The 27,819-nt window shown below is 43.2% G+C and overlaps 1 protein-coding gene across 1 annotated transcript in view; it reads left to right on the top strand.

The window, feature by feature from the left end:
• LOC144596713 (mitogen-activated protein kinase kinase kinase 21-like) overlaps positions 1 to 27,819 on the top strand; it is a 90,441-nt gene that overhangs the window by 49,645 nt on the left and 12,977 nt on the right. The window contains exons 2-6 of the mRNA XM_078405430.1: positions 13,026 to 13,206; positions 16,513 to 16,661; positions 19,835 to 20,010; positions 23,619 to 23,859; positions 25,292 to 25,414. Of these exons, the coding sequence (XP_078261556.1) occupies positions 13,026 to 13,206; positions 16,513 to 16,661; positions 19,835 to 20,010; positions 23,619 to 23,859; positions 25,292 to 25,414 (870 nt within the window). The remainder of the gene's footprint in view (positions 1 to 13,025; positions 13,207 to 16,512; positions 16,662 to 19,834; positions 20,011 to 23,618; positions 23,860 to 25,291; positions 25,415 to 27,819) is intronic.

Below are 27,819 nucleotides of genomic sequence, written 5' to 3'. Positions count from 1 at the left end.
CACAGAGCTCAGATTAGAGTGGGTGCGACTCAAAATGCTGGAGTAACTCAGCGAGTCAGGCAGCATCCCAGGAGAGAAAGATTTTGATAAACACTTGTTTGTTTCCGACCGAGACATGGCTGCATCTTTTGGCTTTATATGTGATTTCATGTCACTTCAATTACAAAGTTTAGAACTACTGTAATGCCCCAACGGTCAGTTGTCGGAAAATCCCGACGTTTGACATCTAGCTTGCTATTTGGTGCGGAATGCAGGCAGACCGTGTCACTGGAGTCATGAACTATCAAAAATGGTGATCAATGTAGAACCAATAATGCTTTTATAAAAAGAAAGTGACTAGGTAATTGGGAAAATAATAAACATTCATGTATAGGAAAAGGGGATAAGGCTCTTTCTGATATCGGGTTTAGTTTAGAGTTACTGTGTGGAAACAGGTCCTTCGGCCCACCGAGTCCGCGCCGACCACGATTACCTGTACACTAGTTCTATGCTATCCCAGTTTTAAATCCTGTACATTTGGGGCAATTTACAGAAGCCAATTAACTAACAAATTTGCATGCCTTTGGAATGTGGAGGAAGCCAGAGCGTCCAGAGAAAACCCACGCAGTCACAAAGAGAATGCACAAACTCCGTGCAGGCAGCATCCATAGTCAGGATCGAACCTGGGTCTCTGGCGCTGTAAATCAGCAAATCTACCACTGTGCCAATCTATAGGCCATTCCTGAAGTACTGGGAGCAGTTCTAGGTATCCTGGTATGGATATACTGGGTTTACAGATTGTAAAGATCTACAGCTGTACCACTGTGCATGATGAGAAAGATGTCCTCCCACACTGAAATTCCACACAATCCAAATAGGTTTAATGGGTTAATCTCTTTGAAGCTGTTAGAATGCTTGAATTCTCATTAATTTGTAACTTGCTAAATAATTCCCTTTCTCCCCAATGCCTCTAATATTGTGTTGTAAAGAGTTATCATTTGACAGGAGGCATATACAATTAGATGTAATGTCCGCAACTTAGCTAAAGGTGTATGCTAAACTGACAGAATCCTCGAAAACAAGGTTCCAATTCAAACTCAACATTGCAGATAAAGTAGCAGGATGAAAATTCATAAATATGCTCTCAGATGGGTATAGTAGGACAAATTAGCTTATTATTTTTAAAAAACTGCTTCAATTGAAATTCCATGAGAGATCAAATTCCAAGTTTTGAATGCTTAGGATTCAATCTAAGTAATTAGAGCTTGTGCTCCACTGATCTGGGCTGAAATTGAACCTGGGGTTGAGAGGTGAAAGGTCATAATCTAAAAAAACTGGACCACCCAGCCTTCCGTGTCTTGATGACTATTTAATCGAAGAGTAGACTTGTTTTGTGTTTGCATGGAAAGTGAGTTTAGCAAATGATGGTATAAGTCATTGATGTGGAAGACAAGTTGCACATCTGGAATGCTTGAAAGCTTTATGCTGAATTTTCATTCTTAATCAGGTTATGGTGATTTGTGACACTGGGTGTGTCTGCACTGTCAACAAGTGCATAGTTGTATCTTGGGCCTCATTAGGTTTATACTCTTTAAAAAAAACTCCCAGGGTCTGAAGCAAAACAGGAAGCATTTGGGGCATACCCTGGGGCAAGTTAAAACTGTGAAGCTGATGTAGAATTCTAGAAATATATGTTGAGTGTACAGTGACATTTTGGTAGAAGGGTCTTGAACCGAAACGTCACCCATTCCTTATCTCTTGAGATGCTGCCTGACCTGCTGAGTTACTCCAGCATTTTGTGAATAAATACCTTCGTGACATTTTGGTAAAGATGCTGGGGAAAGAAAGAGGCACTGGGACTGATTTCATTGCAATACAAGGAGCTGGAATGAACTTGAGGCAGAATTATCTCCTCGGTGCCATTTTGATCGTATGCACTTATATATCTCATTGCTAACTTGCTGCTAATACGTATCTGAAATATTCGCTTTCTGCTTCTGAGCATTCCCATTCATCCCTTGTGTGTTTCTGTTCAACTGAAAGACAAATGTGACTCTGCTGCCCCCGTTCTTCAAAAGGCAGTATTGCAAATCCTCATGCAGTCAAACATGAAGACAAGAAACTGCAGGTGCTGGAATCTTGAGCAAAAATCATGACTGATCATCAGTCTGAAGAAGGGCCCCGACCCAAAACTCCATTCCCTCCGCAGATGCACCATACCCGCTGAGTTCCTCCAGCACTATTTTTGGCACTATATATTTTAACTGGATTAATGTTTTTGCCTTTATTTTACAAAGAGTTCAACAGCAAATTATTTCATGAAGTGCATGTTTAAATGTAGGCAATGTGCAGGTGAACTGCAAGTAAAACTAACAGTAATCTGTTTTGATGATCTTAGATATATTACATATAGCAAAGACGGCTTATTTGGCACCAGGATGTATAATACTGTTCTCGTCTTCAAAAGTGCTAGTTGTGGCACCACGGTCTGATATAGCAGCCAAAATTTGGTCAGTGAAGTCTGATAAATGCAAAATAAATCTGCATCAGAAGAAGAAAGTTGGTCCTATATTGGGAAGGCATTTTGTAAGAAAAAATGGGTCCTTTGCAACTGCCTCGTCAAGCATTCTTCTATTTGATAGCTCACCTGAAAGAAAGCAAATGTGAGGTTTTATAGCACATGTATTGGCCTAGATTTATGTGCTTGAAGTGTGGTCTTGAAAACCCAACCTTTTAACTAATTGAATCGCGTTTACTCATTAAAAAGATCTTCATTTCTTTCAGACAATGTCATTATTTTCCTCTTTGCTTGAACATTTGGCAGTAATGTAGTTAAGTTTAACCTGGGGACACGTGGAAGTAGACAGGTTTAAAAAGGAAGCTCAGAACATTGATGCTTGGAGCCAAAGGGGCAGCTGAGTGATTAGTATTGAGGCTCGTATCAAGAGCGTTTTATTGTCATACTGGACGGGTGTGCACCCGTTGGGTGCAAATCTCTGCTGCGGGCGGTCCTGCGGGCGCAGCTGAGGGGGGGGGGGGGGATAAGGAGGGTTGTGGAAGGAGGGAGAGGGTGAGGGGGGAGTTGAGAGGGGTTGGAGTGGGTGAGTGGGGGGGAGGAGGGGGGAATAAGGGGGGTTGGAGTGGGGGAGAGGGGAAGTGGGGGAGGAGAGGGTGCTGGACCAATGCAGGAGAGATTTGGGCCCAACGGGTCCGGGGAGTGTCCCCCGGGGCCGTGGGACGGGCGAGGGGGGACAGGGAAGGGGAGAAGGAGCCACTCACCTCTGCCCCGTGTGGCCAGTGGTGTCGGCAGAGTGAGCCATGAACCCGAAACGTCTCCTGCAGTATCCTGCGGGCGTGGCAACCCCCGTTGGGTGCAAACCTCTCCTGCAGGCCCAGCAACCGTACCGATCCCTGGACCCTTTGGCAGGCGGGGAGAGTCCCCCGGAGCCATGGGTGGGCGGGGGGAGACAGGGAAAAGCCACTGAACTCGACCCCGTTTCTCCTGCGGGCCTCCCCACCGGACCGGGTAACCCTCCCGCAACTGATGATCCTGCGGGCCCAACAACCCGTGGACCCGTTGCCGGGCGGGGTGTGACCCCCAGGTCCGTGGCGGGCGAGGGGGGACAAGGAAAATCCACTTACCTACGCTGATTACTGGTGGCGGCGGCCATCTTGTTGGGCCCTCTGCGCCGTGCTGCACTAAGGGAGGAATGTCAGGCGCGAGGCACGCCGGGATGGGCGCCGGTTGTCCCGCTGGTCTTCCGGGGGGGGGGGTGCATTTGTTAAAGTTAAGCCCCCCTCCCCTAATTAGAAGCGACTCCCTGGGCCCCCCTCCCTCATTGGCCATCAGTCGGACGGTCATACGCTGAGCATGGCAAGCAATCGGTTTAAACTTTAAAATCTCTCTAACTTTAAAAATATAAGACCAATTTGAATGAAACTTGTGTTAAACACTCCCCAGGACAATGGTGAGTAAGGTGGGCCGGAAATTGTGCGGGTCGTGTACCGTTTTTTTTGTGGATGAGAAGGGCATAACGAAACAACGGGACACAGAAATAACTACGGCACAAACATACGAACAAACAAGATGAGGGTTTTAGTAATATTATATATATATATATATATATATATATATATATATATATATATATATATACATATATATACACTAGATACTAGACCAAGTGGACCCATTGGGCCCAAACCTTTCCTGCATTGGTGCAGCACCCTCTCCTCCCCCACTCCTCCCTCCCCTCTTCACCCCTCCATCCCCCCTCTCTCCAGCCCCTCCCTATTCTTCCCCTCTCCCTCCCCCCCCACTCCATCCCACTCAACCCCCCCTTATTCGTCCCTCCCCCCCCCTGCCTAGGAGATAGATTTAAACTTTAAAATGTGAATAACTTTAAAAACATAACACCAATTTCAATGAAACTTCTTCCATTAGCACCAAAGGGACGACGGTGAGTAAGGTGTGCCTAAAATTGTCGCGCAATTGTGTACCGTTTTGGCTGTAGTTCAAGAACAAACAAACAAACGAGGGTTTTAGTAGTATATAGATATATAATAGACGGATGTTTGGGCCCAACGGGTCCGGGAAGTGTCCCCCGGGGGCGGGAAGTGTCCCCCGAGGGCGGGAAGTGTCCCCCGGGGCCGTGGGCGGGCGAGGGGGGACAGAGAGAAGCCACTGACAACGGCCCAGTTTCTCCTGCGTGCCGGGAACCATCCCGCAACTGATCATCCTGCGGTCCCAACAACCCATGGTCTGTGGGTGGGCGAGAGAGGACAGGGAAAAGCCACTTGTGCCCTGTGAGTGCGGCACTGAACGGCGACGACGATCTTGTCGGACCCTCTGCCACCGCCTGCTGCGCTGCACCACAGGAGGAAGGTCAGGCACGGTGCGGGCATTGGTCCTGCCGAGGGGGAGCACATTTGTTAAAGCTAGCCACCCCCCACCCCCCTCGTTGGCCTTGACTCCCTGCCCCCCCCCCCATTGGCCGTCACTCGGGCGGGTCCCATTGTAACGTCATATGTTGAAAATACGGAACAAACAAGATGAGAGTTTTGGAGATAGATAGGTAGGTTGATAGGTAGATAGATAGAGAGATAGATATAGATATGGACAGATAGATAGATATCCTGAAATGGAACAATGAAATCCACCTCATCCTCTAGTTTAGAGTAAATGTCCCTTTTAGCCTTTCGATGACCTTATCAGGGAGTGATACAGTGTGGAAACAAGCCCTTTGGCCCAACTCGCCCACACCGGCCAATATTGTCCTAGCTACACTAGTCTCACTTGCCTGCGATTGGTCCATATCCCGCCAAACCTGTCCTATGTACCTGTCTAAGAAAATAACTGCAGATGCTGGTACAAATCGATTTAAATAAGAAAATAACTGCAGATGCTGGTACAAATCGATTTATAAGAAAATAACTGCAGATGCTATCCTTCCTTTGTCCCGCCCCCCCTGACATCAGTCCAACTTTAGATAGTCCCTCTGTCCCTCCCTTCTCCTCCCCCTTCCCAGATCTCCCTCTATCTTCCTGTCTCCACCTATATCCTGTCTCCACCTATATCCTATATCCTTTGTGTGAGAAAGTTACCCCTCAAATTCCTATTGACCCTTTTCCCCTTCACCTTGAACCTATGTCCTCTGGTCCTCGATACCCCTACTCTGGGCAAAAGACTCTGTGCATCTACCCAATCTATTCCTCGCATGATTTTGTATACCTCTAAGATTTCCACTCACCCTCCTGTGCTCTATGGAATGGAGACCCAGCCTACTCAACCCCTCCCTATAGCTCACACCCTCTTGTCCTGTCAACATCGTCATAAATCTTTTCTGACAATATCTTTCCTATAACATGGTGCCCAGAACTTAACACAATATTCTACGTGCGGACTCACCAACGTCATATACAACTGGAACATGACCTCCCAACTTCCATACTCAATACTGTGAATGATGAAGGCCAAAGTGCCAAAAGCCTATTTGACCAACTTATCTACCTGCGACTCGACCTTCAAGGAATCATGCACCTGTGCTCCTAGATCCCTTTGCTCTACAACACTACCCAGAGGCCCACCATTTACTGTGTAGGTCCTGCCCTTGTTCGACGTCCCAAAATGCAACACCTCACACTTCTCTGTATTAAATTCCATCAACCATTCCTCCGCCCACCTGGCCAATCGATCCAGATCCTGCTGCAATCGTTCGCAACCATCTTCATTATCTGCAAAACCACTCACTTCCACTCACCACTCACATCAGCAAACTTGCTAATCTTGCCCTGTATGTTCTCATCCAAATCATTGATGTAGATGACAAACAGTAACGGGCCCAGCACCGAACCTGAGGCACACCACTAGTCACAGGCATCTAGTCTGTGAAGCAACGTTCCACCATTACCCTCTGCTTCCTTCCATGGAGCCAATTTGCTATTCATTCTGCTATCTATCCTTGGATCCCATGCGATCTAACTTTCCAGAGCAGCCTACCATGCAGAACCTTGTCGAACCCTTACTGAAGTCCATGTACACAACATCTACAGCTCTGCCCTCATCAACCTTTTTGGTCATGTCGTCAAAAAAATCAATCAGATTTGTGAGACACGACCTCCCACACTACAAAACCAGGCTGACTATCCCTAATCAGCCCTTGCCCATCCAAATGCTGTATATCCTATCCCTCAGAATACTCCAGTAACTTACCAACTACAGATGTTAAGCTCACCGGCCTATAGTTCCCACCTATTTCCCTGCAGCCCTTCTTGAAAAGAGGTTCAACATTTGCCACCCTCCAGTCTTCCGGCACCTCTCCTGTATTTAAGGACGACTCGTAATTTTTTTAAGGACGACCCTCAATCATACCTGGCCTTCTTGCATGATCGCCCGAGATCTTGTCCTCAGAAGAATATGGACTTCCTGGTGCAATCAAGGCTTCTGGTTGGGGAACACTCTGAGGATTTAATTGTGGGAACACACTCCTCCATGCATTTCCTTATTAAGTCAGTAACAACTGTGGGGTATTCATTCAGTTTGTTGCCCAGTCCTTGAACATTGCCTTGTCTACTGACTCCAAGACCCTGTCCACTTCCTGGAATCGTTCCTCTGCCTTCCCTGACCAGCTCTGTTCGGCTCTCACTGCTGGGGGTGCACTCTTCCGGCACTGCCTAATTGCTGGAAGAAGGCGCACAGTCAAGTGGTTGGATTTCCCATAGTGAGGGCGAGGGATGGAGCGATGGGTATCTCTGATATGTTTGATCCTCTGCTGCATGACCAGATCTGGTGCTAGTGGTAGTTTGGGTGTGATTTCTTCAGGCTGGCTTTGTTGAAGTCCCTGGCTATGATGTGAAAGGCATTGGGGTACGCCAATGGTGTTTGTTGATCATGGCGTGCAGCTCCTCCAATGCTAGATGAACGTCTGGAGGAGAAGGTTGTTAAGGAAATAAATAATATTTTTGTGTCGGAAAACTTCAGATGCTGGTTTAAATCAAAGGTAGACACACAATGCTGGAGTAACTCAGTGGAACAGGCAGCACCTCTGGAGAGAAGGAATGGGTGACGTTTCGGGCCGAGATTCTTCTCCAGCATTTTGTGTCTACCTTAAATGATATTTTTGTTTGTTTTTTAAGAAATTAGATCTACGGGGTGATTTAACTCTGGCGCAGTATGAATTGCTATCTTGAAGGCAAAGAGGGAAAAGAGTCTTTAGTAACTTATCTAAGTGCACAATTTAATGCATGAGCCTCGTTATAAAACTAAATTAAGATAATGGTGTATGTGCACTGAACTGGCCCGGTATTTTGTCTCTTAACTATCATCCAATTTTTTTTCAAAATAAATTAAATGTTTGATCCTGGCCTTGCTGCCTGACTGCACAGTTGGAGGGGGCTGATTCACAAAAAGAACAAGATGGCGGTTGTAGTTTGGCTGTGGCTCATTGGGCTATGCACATGCCTCTGAGTCAGCAGGTCATGGGTTTGAGTTCCACTCTGGACATTGCTCTCGTTCCACACTGCATCAGAGTGCCAGTCTAGATTTCTGTGCAGTGTAGTCGGATATTAAAATAAGCAACACAAGGGAACTGCAGATACAGGAATCTTCCCCATCTCCTTTCCATTCAGACCTAATATAGGGGTTTGACCTGAAACATTGATAATTCCCCCCAACAAATGCTGCTGAACCTACTGAGTTCCAGCAGATTCAAATAAATCCAAGCACCAATATGAAGAGCAAGGGAACTTTCTCTGGTATCCTGGCCAATGGTTGTCCCTCAATCATCGTTACTAAGCTAGTTAATTTATTGCACTGCTTTATTTGGGGATTGCTGCTTTTAATCCTGCTTAAGATGAGCACACTAACTACATTTCAACAAAAACTTTTCACTGTACCTCGGTACACCTGACAATAAACTAAACTCAAACTTCATTCATGACAGGTGCTATGTGAATGCAAATTTTTTCTGCACTTGCACGTAAACCCTAATCTCTTATTTTGTTACAAAACCCATAGAAAATTGGGTTAACTCTCAAGGACCCCAATAAATTAAGTCTTAAGTCTACCTGCTGAACGACCTGTCTTCCCATCTTGACCACCTCCTGCTTGGTTCAATGTGATTTTTCGGGGGCTGGGCTGTTCTTTTTATTGCTATTCTAGGATTCTTCCATTACAAAACAATAAAACTCGATGAAAGCCATTCAATTGTCCCATCAATTTGAACAGAGAATCTAATGATCAAGCAAGATTTTTAGTTATAATTTATGTACAATATATGTGTTTTGTGCTTTCTGGGTCCATGGTAGGACTGGAATCCTGCTGCAAGCAGGACTTTCTATTTGCCTGTATCTGTGTATATGACAAACTTGAATTGTCTTGGCTAGGGATAGGAAATTCAGGACAATCTTTTGTGGGAGTTTTCAGAGTTGAGGTGAATAATAGGAATGTAGCTGTGGGAAAATAACTGCAGATGCTGGTACAAATCGAAGGTATCACAAAATGCTGGAGTAACTCAGCAGGTCAGGCAGCATCTAGGAGAGAGGGAATGGGTGACTGAAGAAGGGTCTCGACCCGAAACGTCACCCATTCCCTCTCTCCTAGATGCTGCCTGACCTGCTGAGTTACTCCAGCATTTTGTGATACCTAGGAATATAGCTGGGTGAGTATGAGAAGGAGGAAATAATTGAATGGGGAGGAAGGGATGGAAAGTAATTGCTGGAATAGAATGGCCTGCTTTTGTAGTGCACATTTAATATAACTCAATTTTACAAAAGGTGGAGTCTGATTCAATGATCAGTCAGAGCAAGGTAAGAAGGACCTATCATATATCTATTTTGACACTGGATTAGTACTTGATGCCATAGGACAATTTTGAGGAAATATTGAGAGCAGCTACCAGAAGCTCTTGTTGTGATCATTCCATCATTAGTCTCAATCTACTCATTAAATATTTTGAGATTCAAGAGCAGACTGGAATGGAATGCAAATTTCCCCTGAATAGTATTGGCGGTCGAGAAAGGTGTTACAATACAGACATTGTTTGCAGTTTAATCAGTGGTGGATAAGAGCTAACCAGGGTGTTGTTCTGGGTGGAGTGATAAAAGGATAAAATTCTTTGGTTGCGCTGTTGACAGAATGTACCGTTATCAGGTGTGCAAGATGGTGCACTTCACCTTGTGTATATAGGATGACGGTTTTTTAAGTAACGTAACCTTTTGAAAGCAGTGCATAGATTGACTGCAGTAATAGTATGGACAACTCCGAGAGGGGAATGGGTTTGGTTGCAATGTTTAACAAGCATTTAATGAAATTATTATGCTATTCTATGCAAATATATCATTTGTGAATCTTGTTCAATTGTCAATATTTTGCTGCTTTAACTGCGTGAGATTAGCAAATTCCCTGTGAAATGCACTGGGCTAAAACATGAAACAGTCCAACACAGTGGTAGGCCCTTCTGCCTACAATGTGCTAAACATGATGCTGTTATACTCAAAATACCAGAGTAACTCAAGGGGTCCCTGGAGAACATGGATAGGTGACATTTCTGGTCAGAATCCTTCTTCAGACTGATTGTTGGTAGGGTGGAAAAGAAAGCTGAGAGAGAGGGCAGGACAGAGCATGGCTGGTAATTGGTGAACGTAACGAGGGGAGGGGGGGTATTTGATAGGCAAATTGGTAGACAAAGGCCGGAGTTGAAGAGACGGGCATGACCCTGAAAGGATAAAGTGTTACAAATTGTGAAACTCAAGGGTAAAAAATTACAAATGTTTCTTCTTATTACATGTTAAACTAGCCTCTTCTGCCTGCTTGTGATGCTTATTCCTCCATACCCTGCATATTGAGTGCCTTTCTAAAACCTTGTTAAATGCCACTATTGTATCTGCCACCACCATCACTCCTGGCAGCATATTCTAGGCACCTACTGCTCTGTAAAAAAAGCCGTACACGTCTCTAAACCTTCTCCCCCTGACCTTAAAGCTTGCCCTCTAGTGTTTGACATTTCCGCTGTCGTAAAAAAATTTGCTCTCATAATTTTATTTAGTCTGCAAAGCACCAGAGAATATATTCCAGGTTTGTTCAACCTCTCCTTTTAGCTAATCCCCTCTAATCCAAGCAGCATTCTGATAAACTTCTTCTGCACCCTCTTCAGTCTCCTGCAATGGTCGTACTGTGTGTCTGAAGCGCATGTGCAATCTGTTTCTTTTGTTTCCTTTGTTAATTGGAGTAGTGTTTTCTTTTAATGTTGGCACCCATTACAGCCCAACCAAAAAGGATAGTAAGGGTAATTCTGTGGGATTATGTGAGATTTAAGCAGTTTTTTTCCTTTTATGTGGATTTCTGAAATAAAAATTAACTTGATTGTCTGCATCCTTCTTGGGATCTATCAGATTCAACTTCTTGTTTGAAAGTGGGTACTTTCCAAGAGTCTCCTTGCGTTTGAGGCAGCAGAAATTTATGTAACGCCCTCCAGGCGCTGTAGCCAGTGCAATGTGCTGTTGTCAAGAGCTGTGAGGTCTACCCCTCCACCAGGGGGACGGAGGACAGTGCAGTCGAAAATGATGTGCTGCGCTGTTTGCTGGTCTGCTCCACACACGCAGGCTGCTGATGGACGCAACCCCCAACGATGCATGTTGGCGTTGAACCGGCCGACCCCTGTGCGGAGCCGGTTCAGGGTGACCCACTCTTTGCGGGGCATGTCCAAATCGGGTGGGGCTGTGGTATTCGGTGCGACAGTGAATTGAGGAGGTTGCGATGTCTGTTCCCAGCTGGTTCTCCATGCTCCTAGTATGTTGAAACCGGAGCCACAGAGGGTCGCTGCATGACGGGAGAAAGGGTGACGAGATGACAGGAGTTGAGGTCCCAGTTGCTGTGAATCCTGGGCGAGGTGGTGCAAAGGATGTTTGGCGTCCGATGGGGCCTTGCACACCAGCCTATGAGTGAAGAACTCTGCCAAGCTTGGCGGGTGCGATACCTGCGAGCACCGGCAAGAGATCCGTCGGAGTAGGGCGTAGGCAGCCAGTGATGATCCGCATGGTGTCGTCGAGGGTGGCGTCTAGCTTGCTGGTATGAGAGCTGCGGTACCATGCTGGGGCGGCGTACTCAGCGGCGCTGTACACGAGTGCAAGAGCACTGGTTCGAAGAGTAGATGTTCTGGCGCCCCATGATGATCCGGCCAAGCAACGCAGGAGGTTGTTCCGTGCCGAGACTTTAGCATGGAGAGCTTCAAGGTGTTGCTTGTAGGTCAGCTGCCGATCTAGTTTCATCCCGAGATATGTAGGAAATGGGTTGTAGGGTAGGGGTGACCCATTGAGGGTGATGGTTAGCTGGCATTGAACTTCCTTGTTGTTCAGGTGAAAGGCCGTTGTGGTGGTTTTTGCCATACTCAGTTTTAGTCTCTAGGTCTTAAGGTTGCCCGCGACAAGTTCCATATCCACCGAGAGCACATCCACAACATTTGACCTACTCTTGTCCGAGTGCAGTAGGGCCAAGTCATGTGCGTATCCATACTGGCGTGAGGTCGTGCGTGGCAGATCGCTGATATAGAGGTTGAAGAGCATGGGGGCCAGTACCGAGCCTTGGGGGACTCCGTTTCTTAGGCGTCGCAGTCGGCTAGATTGCCCGTCGCTGGTCTTGAGTACAAAACTGCGGTTCGCAAGGATGTTGGCAAGGAGCCGCACTAAATGACGGTCAGGGATGGTTCGGAGGAGCTTCAAGATCAAGCCCTGGTGCCACACAGTATCATAAGCGGCGGTGAGGGCCACCAGTGTGATGCCCGCCTTGTGACCCTTTTCGAAACTGTCTTCGATGTCATTGGTCAGCTTGACTATTTGGTGGGTGAGGTATTTCCAACAGTGAAGCATACTCTTAGGATCATATTAGAATGTCAGCCTAACTATGACGTTGTGTCCTAGCAATCTGAAATGAACCACAAGCATCGGATGCACCAGTGGTACTGATGTCCTCCAATGCTGATATTTTATGGGTTGAAGGGAGATTCTTAGGTAAGGAATGAGAAAACTCGAAAAACAAAAAGCTGTAGTTGATGGAAATTGTTAAAATAAAAACAAAATCCCATTAATACTCTGCAGATCAGGCAGCATCTGTGGTTAGAGACACAAAGCTAATATTTCCGTTCAATCTCATCAGAACATTGTGGACTTGGCACTTGGGTTGAACTGCAAAATGAAATTATATTATCCCTTTTTTCTCTCCAAAGAGCTGTGCCCTGTTTAAAGAATTTGTCATCATTCTGGAAATATATTGAGCCCAAGTGATTCCACACAGAAGTGACTTGTTGCATTGCTTTGTGGAACACAGGTTGATCCATATCCGAGCATTTGCTGGAGTTATTCATGTTTCATTTCTGAGCTAATATCAATTATGCTTCCTTTTCATTTGTATCTCTCCAAATCAATGCTGTTTAGGATAGTGTGGGCAGGTTGTGTAAATTTTGAATTGTGAAATGGAATCGATTAGATTATCATTTAGAAGAGTATGCTTAAATTGCTTTTTCTCTCTCTTTCCACTCCCCTTATCACCCTAGTTTTGTTATTCGAGAAGATTGACAACGATGACATAGCTAACAAAACACTGAAGATCACGGATTTTGGCTTGGCCAGGGAGTGGCATAAAACAACTAAAATGAGTGCTGCAGGAACCTATGCTTGGATGGCACCAGAGGTTATCAAATCTTCCTTGTTTTCCAAAGGCAGTGATGTCTGGAGGTAGGCAAGACCTGGAATTAATACTGCACTATGGGTTATTGTGCTTCAATTGTAAAGTGCTTTTAAGAAAGTTATTTTGGTGAACAGTTTTTTGAGATATTTCCCTTCTGTGATCATATCATATCATATCATATATCTACAGCCGGAAACAGGCCTTTTCGGCCCTCCAAGTCCGTGCCGCCCAGTGATCCCCGTACATTAACACTATCCTACACCCACTAGGGACAATTTTTACATTTACCCAGCCAATTAACCTACATACCTGTACATCTTTGGAGTGTGGGAGGAAACCGAAGATCTCGGAGAAAACCCACGCAGGTCACGGGGAGAACGTACAAACTCCTTACAGTGCAGCACCCGTAGTCAGGATCGAACCTGAGTCTCCGGCGCTGCATTCGCTGTAAAGCAGCAACTCTACCGCTGCGATATGAAAGTATTAGTGCTGAAGCACTCTTTCACACAGCATCTCTTTGCATTCCACTTCCCATTCTGTGGCTCCCATTTGGCAGACATAGTCAGTAATTCCTTGGGAAGGACATATTAGTACTTAAATAAGGTTCAACCCTCGGTACCAAAATGCTTGGATTAGATCTTCAGCAGACGTTACCTGAACTTTGTTTATATCCCCCAGAGTTTAGAAAGTAAAAGTTATTCAAACAGTATTGGATAGATATTTTCTATGCTTGGTTTTTCCTTTACCCTAAATTTCTCTTCTCCAACCCGCTTTCTCCCTTAGACGCCATCCTCCCCCTCTGTAAGTCACAGAGTCATGGAGTCAGAGTGAACAGCATGGAAACAGGCCCTTCGGCCCAAATTGCCCACATCGGCCAACAAGTCCCAGTTACATTAGTCCCACTTGCCCGCGTTTCATCCATATCCCTCCAAACCTGCCTGATCCATGTACCTGTCTAACTGTTTCTTAAATGTTGGAAAAGTCCCAGCCTCAACTACCTCCTCTGGCAGTCTGAAGAAGGGTCTCGACCCGAAACGTCACCCATTCCTTCTCTCCCGAGATGCTGCCTGACCTGCTGAGTTACTGCAGCATTTTGTGAATAAAAACCTTCGATTTGTACCAGCATCTGCAGTTATCTTCTTATACCTCCTCTGGCAGCTTGTTCCATACACCCTCCACTATTGTGTGAAAAAGTTACTCCATTAAATCCTTTCCCCTTTACCTTAAACCTATGTCATCTGGTCCTCGATTCACCTACACGAGGCATCTACCCAATCTATTCTTCTCATGATTTTATACGCCTCGATAAGATCACCCCTCATCCTCCTGCGCTCCAAGGAATTGAGTCTCAACCTCCTCAACCTCTCCCTATAGCTCAGACCTTCTAGTCCTGGCAACATCCTTGTAATTTTTTTCTGTACCCTTTCCAGCTTGATAACACCTTTACTATAACATGGTGCCCAGAACTGAAGACAATACTCTAATTGCAGCCTCTCCAATGCCTCATACAACTGCAACATGACCTCCCAACATCAAGACTCAATACTCTGACTACCCTATCTACTTGTGATTCCATCTTCAAGGAACCATGCACCTGCACTCTTAGATCCCTCTGCTCTACAACACTCCACAAGAGTCCTGCCATTCACTGTGTAGGTCCTGCCCATGTTAGACTTCCCAACATGCAAAACCTCACATTTTTGTATTAAATTCCATCAACCATTCCTCAGCCCACCTGGCCAATCGATCAAGATCCTGCTGCAATTTTTCACAACCATCTTCACTATCTACCCAGTTTTGTATTATCAGCAAACTTGTTAATATTGCCATGTATGTTCTCATCCAAATCATTGATGTAGATGACAAACAGTAACGGGCCCAGGACCGAACCCTGAGGCACACCACTCGTCACAGGCCTCCATCGTCACAGGCCTCCAATTCGAGAAGCAAACTTACGCCATCACCCTCTGCTTCCTTCCATGAAGCTAATTTTGTATCCATTCAGCTATCTCTCCTTGGATCCCATGCAATCTAACCTTCCAGAGCAGCCTTCCATGCGAAACCTGGTTGAATGCTTTGCTGAAGTCCATAACATCTACAACTCTGCTGTCATCAACCTTTTTGGTCATGTCTTCAAAAAACACAATCAGATTTGTGAGACAAGACCTCCCACGTACAAAACCATGCTGACTATCCCTAATAAGCCCTTGTCCATCTAAATGGCGGTATATCCTATTCCTCAGAATACTCTCTGGTAACTTTCCGACTACAGATGTTTAACTCACTGGTCTATAGTTCCCTGCATTTTCTCTGCAGCCCTTCTTGAATAGAGGCACAACATTTGCCACCTTCCAGTCTTCCGTCGCCTCTCCTGTATTTAAAGATGACTCATAAATTTCAACCAGGGCTCCCGCAATTTCCTCTCTAGTTTCCCATAATGTCCTCAGATATATCTGATCAGGCGCTGGAGATTTGTCTACCTTCATACATGATAGTACCTTCAGCACCTCTTCGTCCGTAACACTGACTACTCTCAAGCCACTTCCATTGACTGCCCCAAGTTCCTCCGTCCTCCTGTCTTTCTCCTCAGTAAATATAGAGGAGAAATAATAATTGAAGCATTGGTGAGTGAATTCACTGCTGCTTTTACTGCAATGCGACTGTCTTTGGCTGCCTGTGGAAAATATGTTCAACATAATGCCTGATGGTGCTGACTGTGTGAAGTTTGCATATTCTCCTTGTGATCTGATCCAATTCCGCTTCCTTCCATATCCCAACGACTTGTTTGGTAGATTGATTAGCTATTATAAACATAATATCCTTTAATGTAGGTGGGTTATAGGTCATTTGAATGAGGAGTGAGGGTTGTGGTGGTGAGTTCATTGACATCTGAAAGAGAATGGATTATAAGGAAATGTGTATTAATGGCTGAGAGCTGGCATGGATTTGATGATTTGTTTGCTCTTCATCGAGGCATAAAGAAATAAGAAATATGAGGAGCCTCAAGGTACTTAAGAGGTACCATTGATGCTGTCTGAAATCTTCCAAATCTAATTGCAAGATAACAAACCTATGTTAGTATCCTCTTTCAGATTAACATTTCCCAACACCCTGGCCCTGATCACACACAACTAGTTGAGATGAGCAGATCCCAACTCTTTCATGTCAGACACAAGACTCCAGAAACAAGCTCAGTAAAGGCGAGCAATTTCCAAGAGCTAAGGGGGAAAAGAAAAGGCTTCATGGATGTCCTCAAAACATAATTGAACAGGTTAAAAGGGTTGAATGGCCTCCTTCAGTTCCCGTATTCCTATTGATAATAGTTTTGATATCTCCTCTCTTTCCTTGTGCAGCTATGGTGTGTTGCTCTGGGAGCTGTTGACAGGAGAGGTACCTTATCGTGGGATTGATGGCCTTGCAGTGGCTTATGGAGTAGCTGTCAACAAACTAACTCTTCCTATTCCGTCTACGTGTCCTGAACCTTTCACCAAACTAATGGAAGGTAAGCAGATTGTTCTGTAAAATTAACTCAAAGCTTATGCCACTGATTAATGTTTAATTTTGTGAATTATTGAAGGTCAGTCACTTTGATCAATGAGTGAAATTTGCCAGATTTTCTTTTCATCATTGCTCTCCATTTTAGTTGTTAATTGCACATTCACAATGTGTGAGTTGTTTCAAGCTGCAGTGAAGTAACAATGTGTTCAAGTTCTATGACAACTGAATCCAATATTTGGTTGCCAAACAATCAAAGAGGAAGCAAGGTTGACTAAGCGCTGCCTGGCCCTGTTATCCCATTACTGCATTTAATTATTTTTTTTGCGCTACTTCAGATTGAACTAGACTGAACTTATTTTGAATTTGTCATATCTTTCATTACCATGTATATTGTTTGCACTGAATGTCATGTGAACAAAGAATTTCATTCAATGTAAGAAGTTTTAAGTATTGTGGCCTCATCTCTAGTTTCACATCCCACACTAGGGATTTGAACATAGATAGAATATGTACAGTGACATGCCAGTGCAGGATTGAGGGAGTGTTGCATTGACAGCTGTGTTGTGTGAAATACTAAATTCCAGCCCCATTGTCCCTTTAGGCTGATGTGAGCAATTCCCATGTATTCTTTTGAAGAAACCACCTGTTTTGAATACTTCATCCCTTGAACATCAAATAATTTGCATTGCTGTTAGTGGGAGCTTGCTTTCCTCATAGGCCACCACACTTTGGCATGGCATAGAATAGAATAGCCTTTATTGTCATCCAAAAACATGTTTTTGGACAAAATTACGTTACCCACAGTCAACAATGAGAGGCAATAAAAAAGAAAGCAATAAAACACACAAACACAAAACCAACATAAATCAAAAAACATCCATCACAGTGAGTCTCCGCCAGTCACCTCCTCACTGTGATAGAAGACTTGAATGTCTTTCTCTTCCCCGCCGTCTTCTGCCGCAGTCAGGCAGTCGAACTTGCCACGTCGGGGCTCCCAACATTGAAGCCCCCGCCGGGCGGTGGAAAATCCCTTGGACTATTCCAGCCGCACCAGACAGTGAAAGGTCTGCAGCGGGCCGACCCAAGCCCCGCGATTCGGGGCGGACGAAGACGCTGCCGCTGCTGGAGCTCCCGAAGTCAGCCCCCTCCCAGGGACCTGCGAGCTCCAGACGTCCACAGGGCCCGCGGCCGAAGCCTCCGAAGGCGAGTCGCAGCCGCACCATAGTGGTGTAGTGATAGAGTTGCCAGGGACCCGGGTTTGATCTTGGCTATGGGTGCTATTTGTTCGTTCTTCCTGAGACCGCATGGACTTTCTCTGGGTGCTCCTGTTTCCTCCACACATAGGTTTATAGGTTAATTGGCATCGGTAAAATTGTTAAATTGCCCCTAGTGTGTAGAATAGTGTTAGTGTACAGGGTGATCGATGGTTACCATACTGTCCTTCTAAGGTCCAAGGACATATTACAATACATAATTATAAGATTGTCTTGAGAGGACCCAAGGCCACGAGAGGTACCATCAAATTGCAAGTGTTTCTTCTTTTAACACGTCTGTGATGATCTCATTCCTTATGCTTTCACTTCCTTAACAAAGACCTTTTTGTATGAACTGTGCAATGGCCTACGTTGCAGGTTGATTGCCATTTATTTACTGACGCAAAAGGATGAAAAAGAATCGATGATATATATAAGAGCTGCTTACTTCAAAGTCTGTTTTTATTCAGTATTGAAAAGGCTTATTTTGCTTGTTGGCAATAAATGTGCCTTGTCTACAATACCTGGAATCATGCTGGTGGGCACTCTGTAAGGCAGGAGAGCAGCTGAATTATCAATCTTGGCAAGTATATAAGTAACCTTTGCCAAGAAATGGCAGCACAATTGGAGTCAATGAACTATGATTGTATGGTGAGAGTCTATGATGGACACAGGGTTCTCTGAGCCAGTCACCTTTTAAAAACATTGCTCTCGTTTGTGAGAATATTCTAGTATTTTTCTGTTCATAGATGTAGTTGTCTTCATTCCCGATGATGTTTGTCACTGATCCTCCTCATAATCGCTTAACTAAAAAAAACAATGTGCCCACTTTTTAGAATAATTTAAAAATTACAAAATGAGTGGGCATTATAATGCTGCATGGCATCAAGCATATGAATGCAGCTTTTTACAGTAATTCTGACAAAGCTTTTATTTGGTTTTAGTCTTTGTGACTCATTTGAGTTTTGCATGCAAGTGTGCAACTGTAATATAGTTGCTCACTTGGCATCTGAGCAGAATGAGTTCTTACTGGTATGCAGCTTTCCAGGTGGGGAAACCGTTCCTCTTTGTTCAAGCGGCCATCATTTATAAGTGATGTAAAACAACAGGCTGTTCAAGTATGGGGCCTGGGTGGGGGTGTCCTCTTGAAGCATTGCGTGTCCTTTTGCTTGATATTGCATGCAAGCGGCTCGAAGACTGGCTGGAGGGATTCAGAGTTGAGCTCAGCTTCTCTTTTCTACTTCATCTACAGGGACTGGGATTCAAAGCAATGATCAGGTAGCTTAGACCAGTCAGTGAATATTGCGCATTCCAAACTGAAGCTGCATAGTGGCTAGACGTGAAGAAGAAATATCTGCTGGTAATCTGTTTCCTACTTGTAATAGTATGGGTCCCAAATGTTCAAATGATTGCAATGAAAGTTCAGTTAGAATAGAATTATACCTGCTGAAAGCTTTTAAAATGGTCGACTTGAAGGACTGTATTTACCTGACGAACTAACTTCAAAATTAAAGTTTGAAAATCTTGCTTGCAGCAGCATCACGGGCATATTGACTCAGACAAACACACAAAAAGATCAATTATACATAAATTCTGCAAGATAGTAAAAAGTCAAAAAAATAAATACGACATCAGTGCACAACTGTGCTAAAGGTGCAAGATATCAATGCAACAGATTCCAGAAATCTGGAAACCTTAAATAAATCAAAATGCTGGACTACAAGAAACAGTTAACATTTTAATGCACCACAATTGTGATGAAACGTCAACCTTAAATGTTAACACTTTCATTCTCCATAGATGCTGCCTCACCCAAGTATTTTTCGTTTTAATTCCAAGAACTGTTGCGCTTTCAGGAAAATGTAAAAATAAAAATTGGTGGGGTGGGATGAGGATTTGTTAATAAACCTGTTGCACATTTCAGAGTGCTGGGACCAGGATCCTCATATCCGTCCATCTTTTGCTACCATTTTGGAACAGCTCACTGCTATCGAGTCGACAGTCATAACTGATATGCCCCAGGAGTCATTTCATTCCATGCAGGATGATTGGAAGATGGAAATACAGCAGATGTTTAATGAACTAAGGACAAAGGAAAAAGTGAGTCCAGTTTATTACTTTTGAAAGTAATAGTTTTTAAAAAAATTGGGAGTCTGAATGACTCTCTGTTCCACAGAGTTCATATTTAAGAAACCCCATTCTTAATGTAAGAAAGACCAATGACGTTTGTTCCCTGTCCTTCCCAACATTTCTCCTTCAATAGCATCAATGACAAAAAATTAAAAGCCTGCTGGTCGACAAGCGTATTGATTTATTTATATATTTTATTTATATATATATATGTGTGTGTGTATACACCACCGATCAGCCAAAACGTTATGACCCGATGAGCCAAAACATTATGACCACCTGCCTAATATGCTGTTGGTCCTCCGTATGCAGCCCCATACGCAGCAGGGTGCGTTGCACTGTGTATTGTGACACATTCCTCCCGTGACCACCATTAAATATTTCTGTGACTTGTGCCTCAGTAGACCTTCTGTCGGTTCGGACCAGACAGGAAAGCCTTCGTTGCCCTCGCGCATCGATGAGCCTTGGGTGCCCAACACCCTGTCGCCAGTTTGTAGTTTGTCCCTCCTTGGACCACTGTTGGTAGGTTCTCACCACTGCTGACCGGGAGCACCCCACAAGCCTTGCCTTTTCAGAGATGCTCTGACCCAGTCGTCTGGCCATAACAATTTGGCCCTTGTCAAAATCGCTCAGCTCTTTACTCCTGCCCATTTCTCCTGCATCCAACACATCAACTTCAAGAATTGACTGTTTACTTGCTGCGTAATATATCCCACCCCTTGACAGGTGCCATTGTAACAAGATAATCAATGTTATTCACTTCGCCTATCAGTGGTCATAATGTTTTGGCTGATCAGTGTATGTATTTGTGTATATATATATATATATATATATATATATATATATATATATATATGTGTGTGTGTATATATATATATATATATATATATATATGTGTGTGTGTGTGTGTATATATATATATATATATATGTGTGTATATGTGTAAATATAAACCACATAGATTATATTTGGCATTGGTTTTGTATTTTTGCACTATTGTTTGTTTTTATGTGTATGTATGTGTCCACACACACACCTGCACTTTTTTTTCTCATTTATTATATTGTTTACCTAGTACTGTTTACCTATTCTGTTGTACTGCTGCAAGTAAAAATTTAATTGTTCTATCTGGGACATCACTCTTGACCTATAACCAAATCTTAGAATTTGTAAGATCTCCATTAGTCTCGCCTCAGCCTTCCCCCCCCCCCCCCCAAAAAAATGAGAACCAGTCTGTTTGTTCTTTAAACAAAACATTGACAAGAGAATCTGGAGTAAATTTTCACCTTCGGTATATTTAATGTATTGAAGTTGTACTTGAAAGCAGACTTCCCGTTGATTGAGATGCTGGAAATAAATGTCCGTTGTTTGAGTGTAGGTGGGTGAAATCCTTGCATTGTTACCCAAAGGGAAGATTTAGCTTGCAGAATGTCTGGTACTTAAGACTGAATTGCACCGCCAATGGTAGATTTTTAGTCACCAGGATCTCGAGAGTTACTTTGTTTTCAAAATTGCTTGTATCTGGAGAGAATGCCTTGAGCCATGGGAGTGGCATGTGATGCAAGTCCCATTACTACTTGGGCAAATTTAACTCAATTGATTACATGTATCATTTGTAAAGTTACAACACGTTGATACATTCAGTTAGGACTGAAGGTTTTTTATTTTGACAAATTTAATTCTATTGATAACGTATCATATATGAGGGTACTGAGCACATTTATTGATACATTTTGTTTTTTATTGCTTATGACAGTTGTAAATATGGCATTATTTTCTTCCTCCCATTCTTTGCCCATGTTGCATTTACTAAGATTTTCATCTTGCGAAAGATTACCCTGATTTTGCTAACCAATGAAACCACTCCTACCTTGGTGCCTCCGGTTTTTGAAATATTTTCTCCCCAGAATGTACTCGATTCACTTCATCCCTTTTATCTTGTGTTGGTGACCATGGTTTCGGCTGCTTAAGCTCCACATTCAAGTAGCCTCCTGCAACTCTGCTCTTCATCTATTGAACCTTCCTTTAATCCCACCTGTGCCAAGTTTATAATTTATCGTTCATGATGAATTCTCAGCCTCTACCTGTCAGTGGGCTTATAAAAGCTATCTAATTTAATTGTAACAGGATTGTAATAATAATATTCAATCTGCTCTATATACTTTCTTCAATGAATTGTATGTTCATGTTGACCATCACATGCCGAGTAATCCCATTTACCAGCACTTAGTCCGTAGCGTTCATGCCTTAGGGCGACACACTGGAGTTGCTGCCTTACAGTGCCAGAGACCGGGTTCGATCCTGACCACAGATGCTGACTGTACGGAGTTTATACGTTCTCCCTGTGACCACGTGGGTTTCCTCCTGCTACTCCAGTTTCCTCCCACACTCCAAAGACGTACTGGTTTGTAGGTTAATTGGCTTCTGTTAACTGTAAATTGGCCCCATATTGCAGGATAGTGTTAGTGTACAGGGTGATCACTGGTCGAAGTGGGCTGAAAGGTCTGCTTCCACGCTGTATCTCTAAAGTCTAAAGTCTTGGCAATTCAAGTAGTTAATCAAATACTTTTGAAATGTGAGAGTACTAATCATTGTCATTTTCTCAGCTCGTTTTCCAGATTGCAACTGCTCTCTGGGTGAAAAGAAATCTCCTCAGATCCCCTCTTACTCTTGCATCCCATCTTACGTGCTCTGTTTTTGAACATCTGCATTAAGAGAAAATATTTCTTACTATCAACCCTTTCCATGCCCATCATAACTTTTTACATCTGTCAGGTTCCCCCTTCACCTCCTGCACTACAAGGAAAATAGACCCAGCCTACCGACTTACTTCTCATAACTGACCTAGGCCACATCTTGTTAAATCTCCCATGCGTCCTTTCCAGTGTATTAACATCCTTCCTATTGTGGGACCAGAAATGTATGCAGTACTCCAGCTGTGGCCCAACAATGGTTTTACAAATTTATACTCTGAAGTTCCACGCTGTTATATTCTGTGCCCTGGTGAATTAAGACCAGCATCCTGTGTGCTGCCTTATCAACTCGTGGTACTACCTTTGGGGATCTATGAACTTGTACATCAAACTTCCACTGATTATCAATACTCCATTGAGCCCTACCTTAATTAGACTTCCCAAAACACATCACCTTGCATGTAAAACGATTAAATTCCATTTGCCATTGATCCATCCAACTTACCAGCTAACCTCGTTACCAATAAGTTAACCAATTTTCATGACATCGTATACACTTACTAATTATATTTTCACATATCCAAATCGTTAAAGTATATATAAACCACATTGGTTGGAGCACTGATCCCGGGCTTCCAATCACAGAAAGAACCCTCCACCATCACCCTTTGTTTCCTATTACCAAGCCGACTTTGGATCCAATTGGCCTGGATTTTGTGGGCTCTAACATTAACCTTCCATGTGGGACATTGTCAAAGGCCTAACTGAAATCCACAGGGTTGGAATTTGCATTCTGGGTTTTTAATCACCATGTTCAAAGCAGTTGAAATGACCGTTGCAGATTTGGAAGTTATGCCTCTAGCTTTGTCCTACTATGGTTGATAGGAGTTGCGGTCACGAGAGGAGGAGCTGACCAGGGCTGAGTTACAGCAGAAGTCCCACGAGGAGCTGCTGAAACGCCGGGAGCAGCAGTTGGCAGAACGGGAAATCGATGTACTGGAGCGTGAGCTGAACATTCTCATTTTCCAGATGAACCAAGAGAAACCAAAAGTGAAGAAAAGAAAAGGCAAGTTCAGGAAAAATCGCCTAAAGCTAAAAGATGGAAACCGAATCAGTTTGCCTTCAGGTACGGAGCTAGAACCCAAGGTCTCTTGGTGTGCACTAGGGTTATAATCACAAACTAAACTGGAAATTGTCTTACGAAAAATGTCTTTAATGTTTAAGTGAAAAAGTATATTTTTAAATGTTAGATTGCATGACTAGCATACAGAGAATGTAGATGTTTTTTATCCCACAAAAATTATTTCATGAGCTGTTGACTTGCATTGAAATGCATAAGATTGTGAAAGGTGCAGTAAAAATTTGGCGCTTTTTACATTTTAAATTTGATGGACATGTAATTTATTGTTTCAAGATCTAAAGCCACAATTTCTATTTTCCATTTCTTTTTGGCTGTATTTATTTGGGCTGCCTCCATCAATGCACGTCACTCTCCAGTGGTACCATTAGCGATGCATCAATTGACATTTTTTAATATTGAGTTCAAATGGTTTTCCATGTTTCCATTGTGTGGGTCCATTAATGTCGCTGCATTCTGATTCAAACATGATCCATGTTTTGTCGTTATATTTGGTGCCATTTCATTCTTGCATCAAGCCTCAGTTCCAGATTATGAATTTAAAAATTGGGTTCTAAATAATGGCTATTATATGCTGCTTTCAAATTTTTCAACATTTACTTTTCAACGGTACCAATTTACATAGAAACATAGAATCATAGAAAATAGGTGCAGGAGTAGTCCATTTGGCCCTTCGAGCTTGCTGATCATCCAAAATCAGTACCCCGTTCCTGCTTTTTCCCCATATCTCTTGATTCCGTTAACCCGAAGAGGTAAATCTAATTCTCTCTTGCAAACGTCCAGTGAATTGGTCTCCACTGCCTTCTGTGGCAGAGAATTCCACAGATTCACAACTCTGGGTGAAAAAGTTTTTCCTCATCTCAGTCCTAAATTCTTAAAGTCCCTTATTCTTAAACTGTGACCCCTGGTGCTGGACTCCCCCAACATCGGGAACATTTCCCCCGCATCTAGCCTGTCCAATCCCTTAGGAATTTTATATGTTTCTATAAGATCCCCTTTCATCCTTCTAAATTCCAGTGAATACAATTTCTTCACCCTATGTTTACTTACGTATCACATCAGGTACCGTGCTACTAGGTTACTTATGGACTATGTTGTTTAAACTTAGCCAATTCTATCCGACTGTCTATTCTCTTCAATTCTATCAGTCTGAAGAAGGGTCTCGACCCGAAACGTCACCCATTCCTTCTCTCTGGAAATGCTGCCTGTCCCGCTGAGTTACTCCAGCATTTTGTGTCGACCTTCGATTTAAACCAGCATCTGCAGTTCTTTCCTACACAATTCTATCCGATACTGACTGGGCGTGGATACCGTCTTTAGTCATTTAATTTTCCTGATATTGTGATTCTGATTTCTAATTGTGATGGGTGAACCTTGTTTTGGGCATCCTGTGACATTTTGGCTAATTTCAAATCGACAGATTTTCAGCACAAGATCACCGTTCAGGCCTCTCCAACTCTTGACAAGCGGAAAAGTTTGAATGGCAACAGCTGCAGTCCGCCAAGTAGCCCAACCATCATCCCACGGCTCAGAGCTATACAGCGTAAGTGCTGTTTCATCTTATCTAACCCTGTGCAGTTTAACTGTTTCATAGTACTTGGCAAACTGAGTAAAATGTTATTGAAGACAATATGTTTCCTTTTTGTTCACTTTAATTAACTTTTCTATATTTAGAGTTAGAGCCCTACAGCATGGAAACAGCTCCAAGCATACAGCATGGAAACAGGCACTTCGGCCCCACTCATCCATGCCAACCAAGTTGTCTAACTTAGCTTGGTTGCAAATGCCTGCACCTGGCCCAAATGTTTCCTATCACCATCCTTTCTACATGTGTTGTCAATTTCATCCCTTTGTAATCTTGGGCAACCATCTTCACTGTTCACTATACCGTTAATTTTAGTGTCATCTGCAAACTTACAAGTAATTACATCTACATTCTTATCCAAAGTTAATATAAACGAAGAACAGTATTGCCAGCACCAATAACTCCACTTATTACAAGTCTTCAGTCTGAAAAGCAATCTTCTCCCAAAACCCCCTGTCTCACCTTCAAGCCAATTTCCATCCTTTGGTTGTCTTGCCCTGGATTCCATGTGATTTAAACTTATAGACCAGCTTACTGTGTGGTACCTTGGTAAAGTTCATGTTGGCAGTGTCTACCAGACTACACTCATCGGTCTTGATCACCTCTTCAAAAAAACACATCAAATTTGTGAGACATTTTGCATACACAAACCCATGGTGATTATTCCTTATCAGTCCTTGCCTTTCCAAATGCATGTAGATCCAATCTCACAGAATTACCTCCAACAATTCACCCACCACTGATGGTAGGCTCACTGACATGTAGTTTCCAGGCACTCCTTGTAATCTTTCTCAAATGGAGGCACAACATTAACCAATCTCCAATCTTCTGCCACCAAACTCGTGGTTATCGATTATACAAATATCTCTTCCCGAGGATCCTCCAACCTTTCCTCTAGTTTCCCACAAGATCCCATACTTGATCTGGTCCTTGGGACTTATTTACCTTCATTTTAAGACTACTTCTGGAATGTGGACTTTCTTTAGACTTCACTATTAACCTTCCTCTGTTCTTTAGCATCCATATATTTCTCCCTGGTGAATAGAGATGGGAAATATTTGTTTAACATCTCGTCCATCTCCTGAATCTCCAAGCATAGGTGATCTTGTTGATCTTTAAGGAGCCTTATTATCTCCCTTCATGAGAGAGAAAAAAATTATCCTAAGATTGAGTGAATTTCTGTGTTGGTTATATTGTCAGAATATTTTCCACTTTCTTGCATTTTTAGTGTCTGTCTTGACCTTTCCAAAAGGACCCAAGTAGAGATTTTTGTTCATTTGTGTCTTTCTCCATCCCCCTAAAAAAAAAAAAATAGCCTAATGAGTTGGGATCAGTTTTGTTTTTAAAATAGCAGTGTAATTCTATTGCTTGGTTTTAAAAATGCTTTGGTTTAACCTTCCATGACTGAAAAGCTCATGTTACTTCTGATTGGTAACCTCTCTTTCGTGTCCTTTTGGTATCACCTAATTTTGGACTGAAAATCTTCCAGGTGATTGATGCTACATTATTGTGTATTTACTGTCCTTTTTTTTCCAATTTCCTTTACATAGTTTTTACTGAAATAAATTAGAATGGAAAAACTTGTGAATCTGTTGCCAAATCGGCATGCAATGTCATAAATAACATTGCATCTTTGGCACTGACGAAGAGCCCCAAGCAGTAGACATACAGAAAAATAAATAGAATTGCCCCATTTCCACTCTAGACAGACTATTTATTCTGATGCACTCTGCAAACTAATGCTGGCTAAATGTACCACTTGCACATATAGATTGGGAATTTCTTGTTCATTGCTGCTGATTTGAATTCATCTCAAATCTGGTGGAGACCCACCAGCACCAGAATGTCGGGGAAATTGAATCAGTATTTTAAGGATTCTGACTCCTTGTCGGAGAATGCCAATTTTGTCAAGCTCCCAAAATTGAGTATCTGCATTCCCTGGAATGTTTGATCTAAACAGACTGAAGACATAACAGAACTGCTGGAGATACTGTGAGCCAGATTCTGGACTTTTAGGAAAAGGGACACAATTTCCAGCTCAAAGTGGTGCAAAGTAATGAGAATGCTGATATTAATTGTATTAAATGTTTTATACAAGCAAGTTCCTGTACCTCCAACTTACAAACTGCCTTTTCTCAAGCACAAAGCTTGGCAGTCAACTGTAACGAAAACAGCAGCTTTCCCCCTCCCCACCCTCCTGTTTTTGTTCTCTTTAGTGAGCTGCAAAGCTGATGCTGCCAATTCAAACGCCTTTCGCAACAACATATATGTTTACCAGCAGGAGGTGGATATCGCAAGTGAATGTACAAGCAAATCCCAAAGTAGGGTTAAGACAAAAGGCAAGATTTTTAGTTAAATCATCA

Source organism: Rhinoraja longicauda, chromosome 9 (assembly GCF_053455715.1).
Source record: "Rhinoraja longicauda isolate Sanriku21f chromosome 9, sRhiLon1.1, whole genome shotgun sequence".
In the NCBI taxonomy this organism is placed as follows: domain Eukaryota; kingdom Metazoa; phylum Chordata; class Chondrichthyes; order Rajiformes; family Arhynchobatidae; genus Rhinoraja; species Rhinoraja longicauda.
The sequence above is the reverse complement of the archived record's forward strand: the minus strand, read 5'-3'. Positions and strand labels throughout refer to the sequence as shown.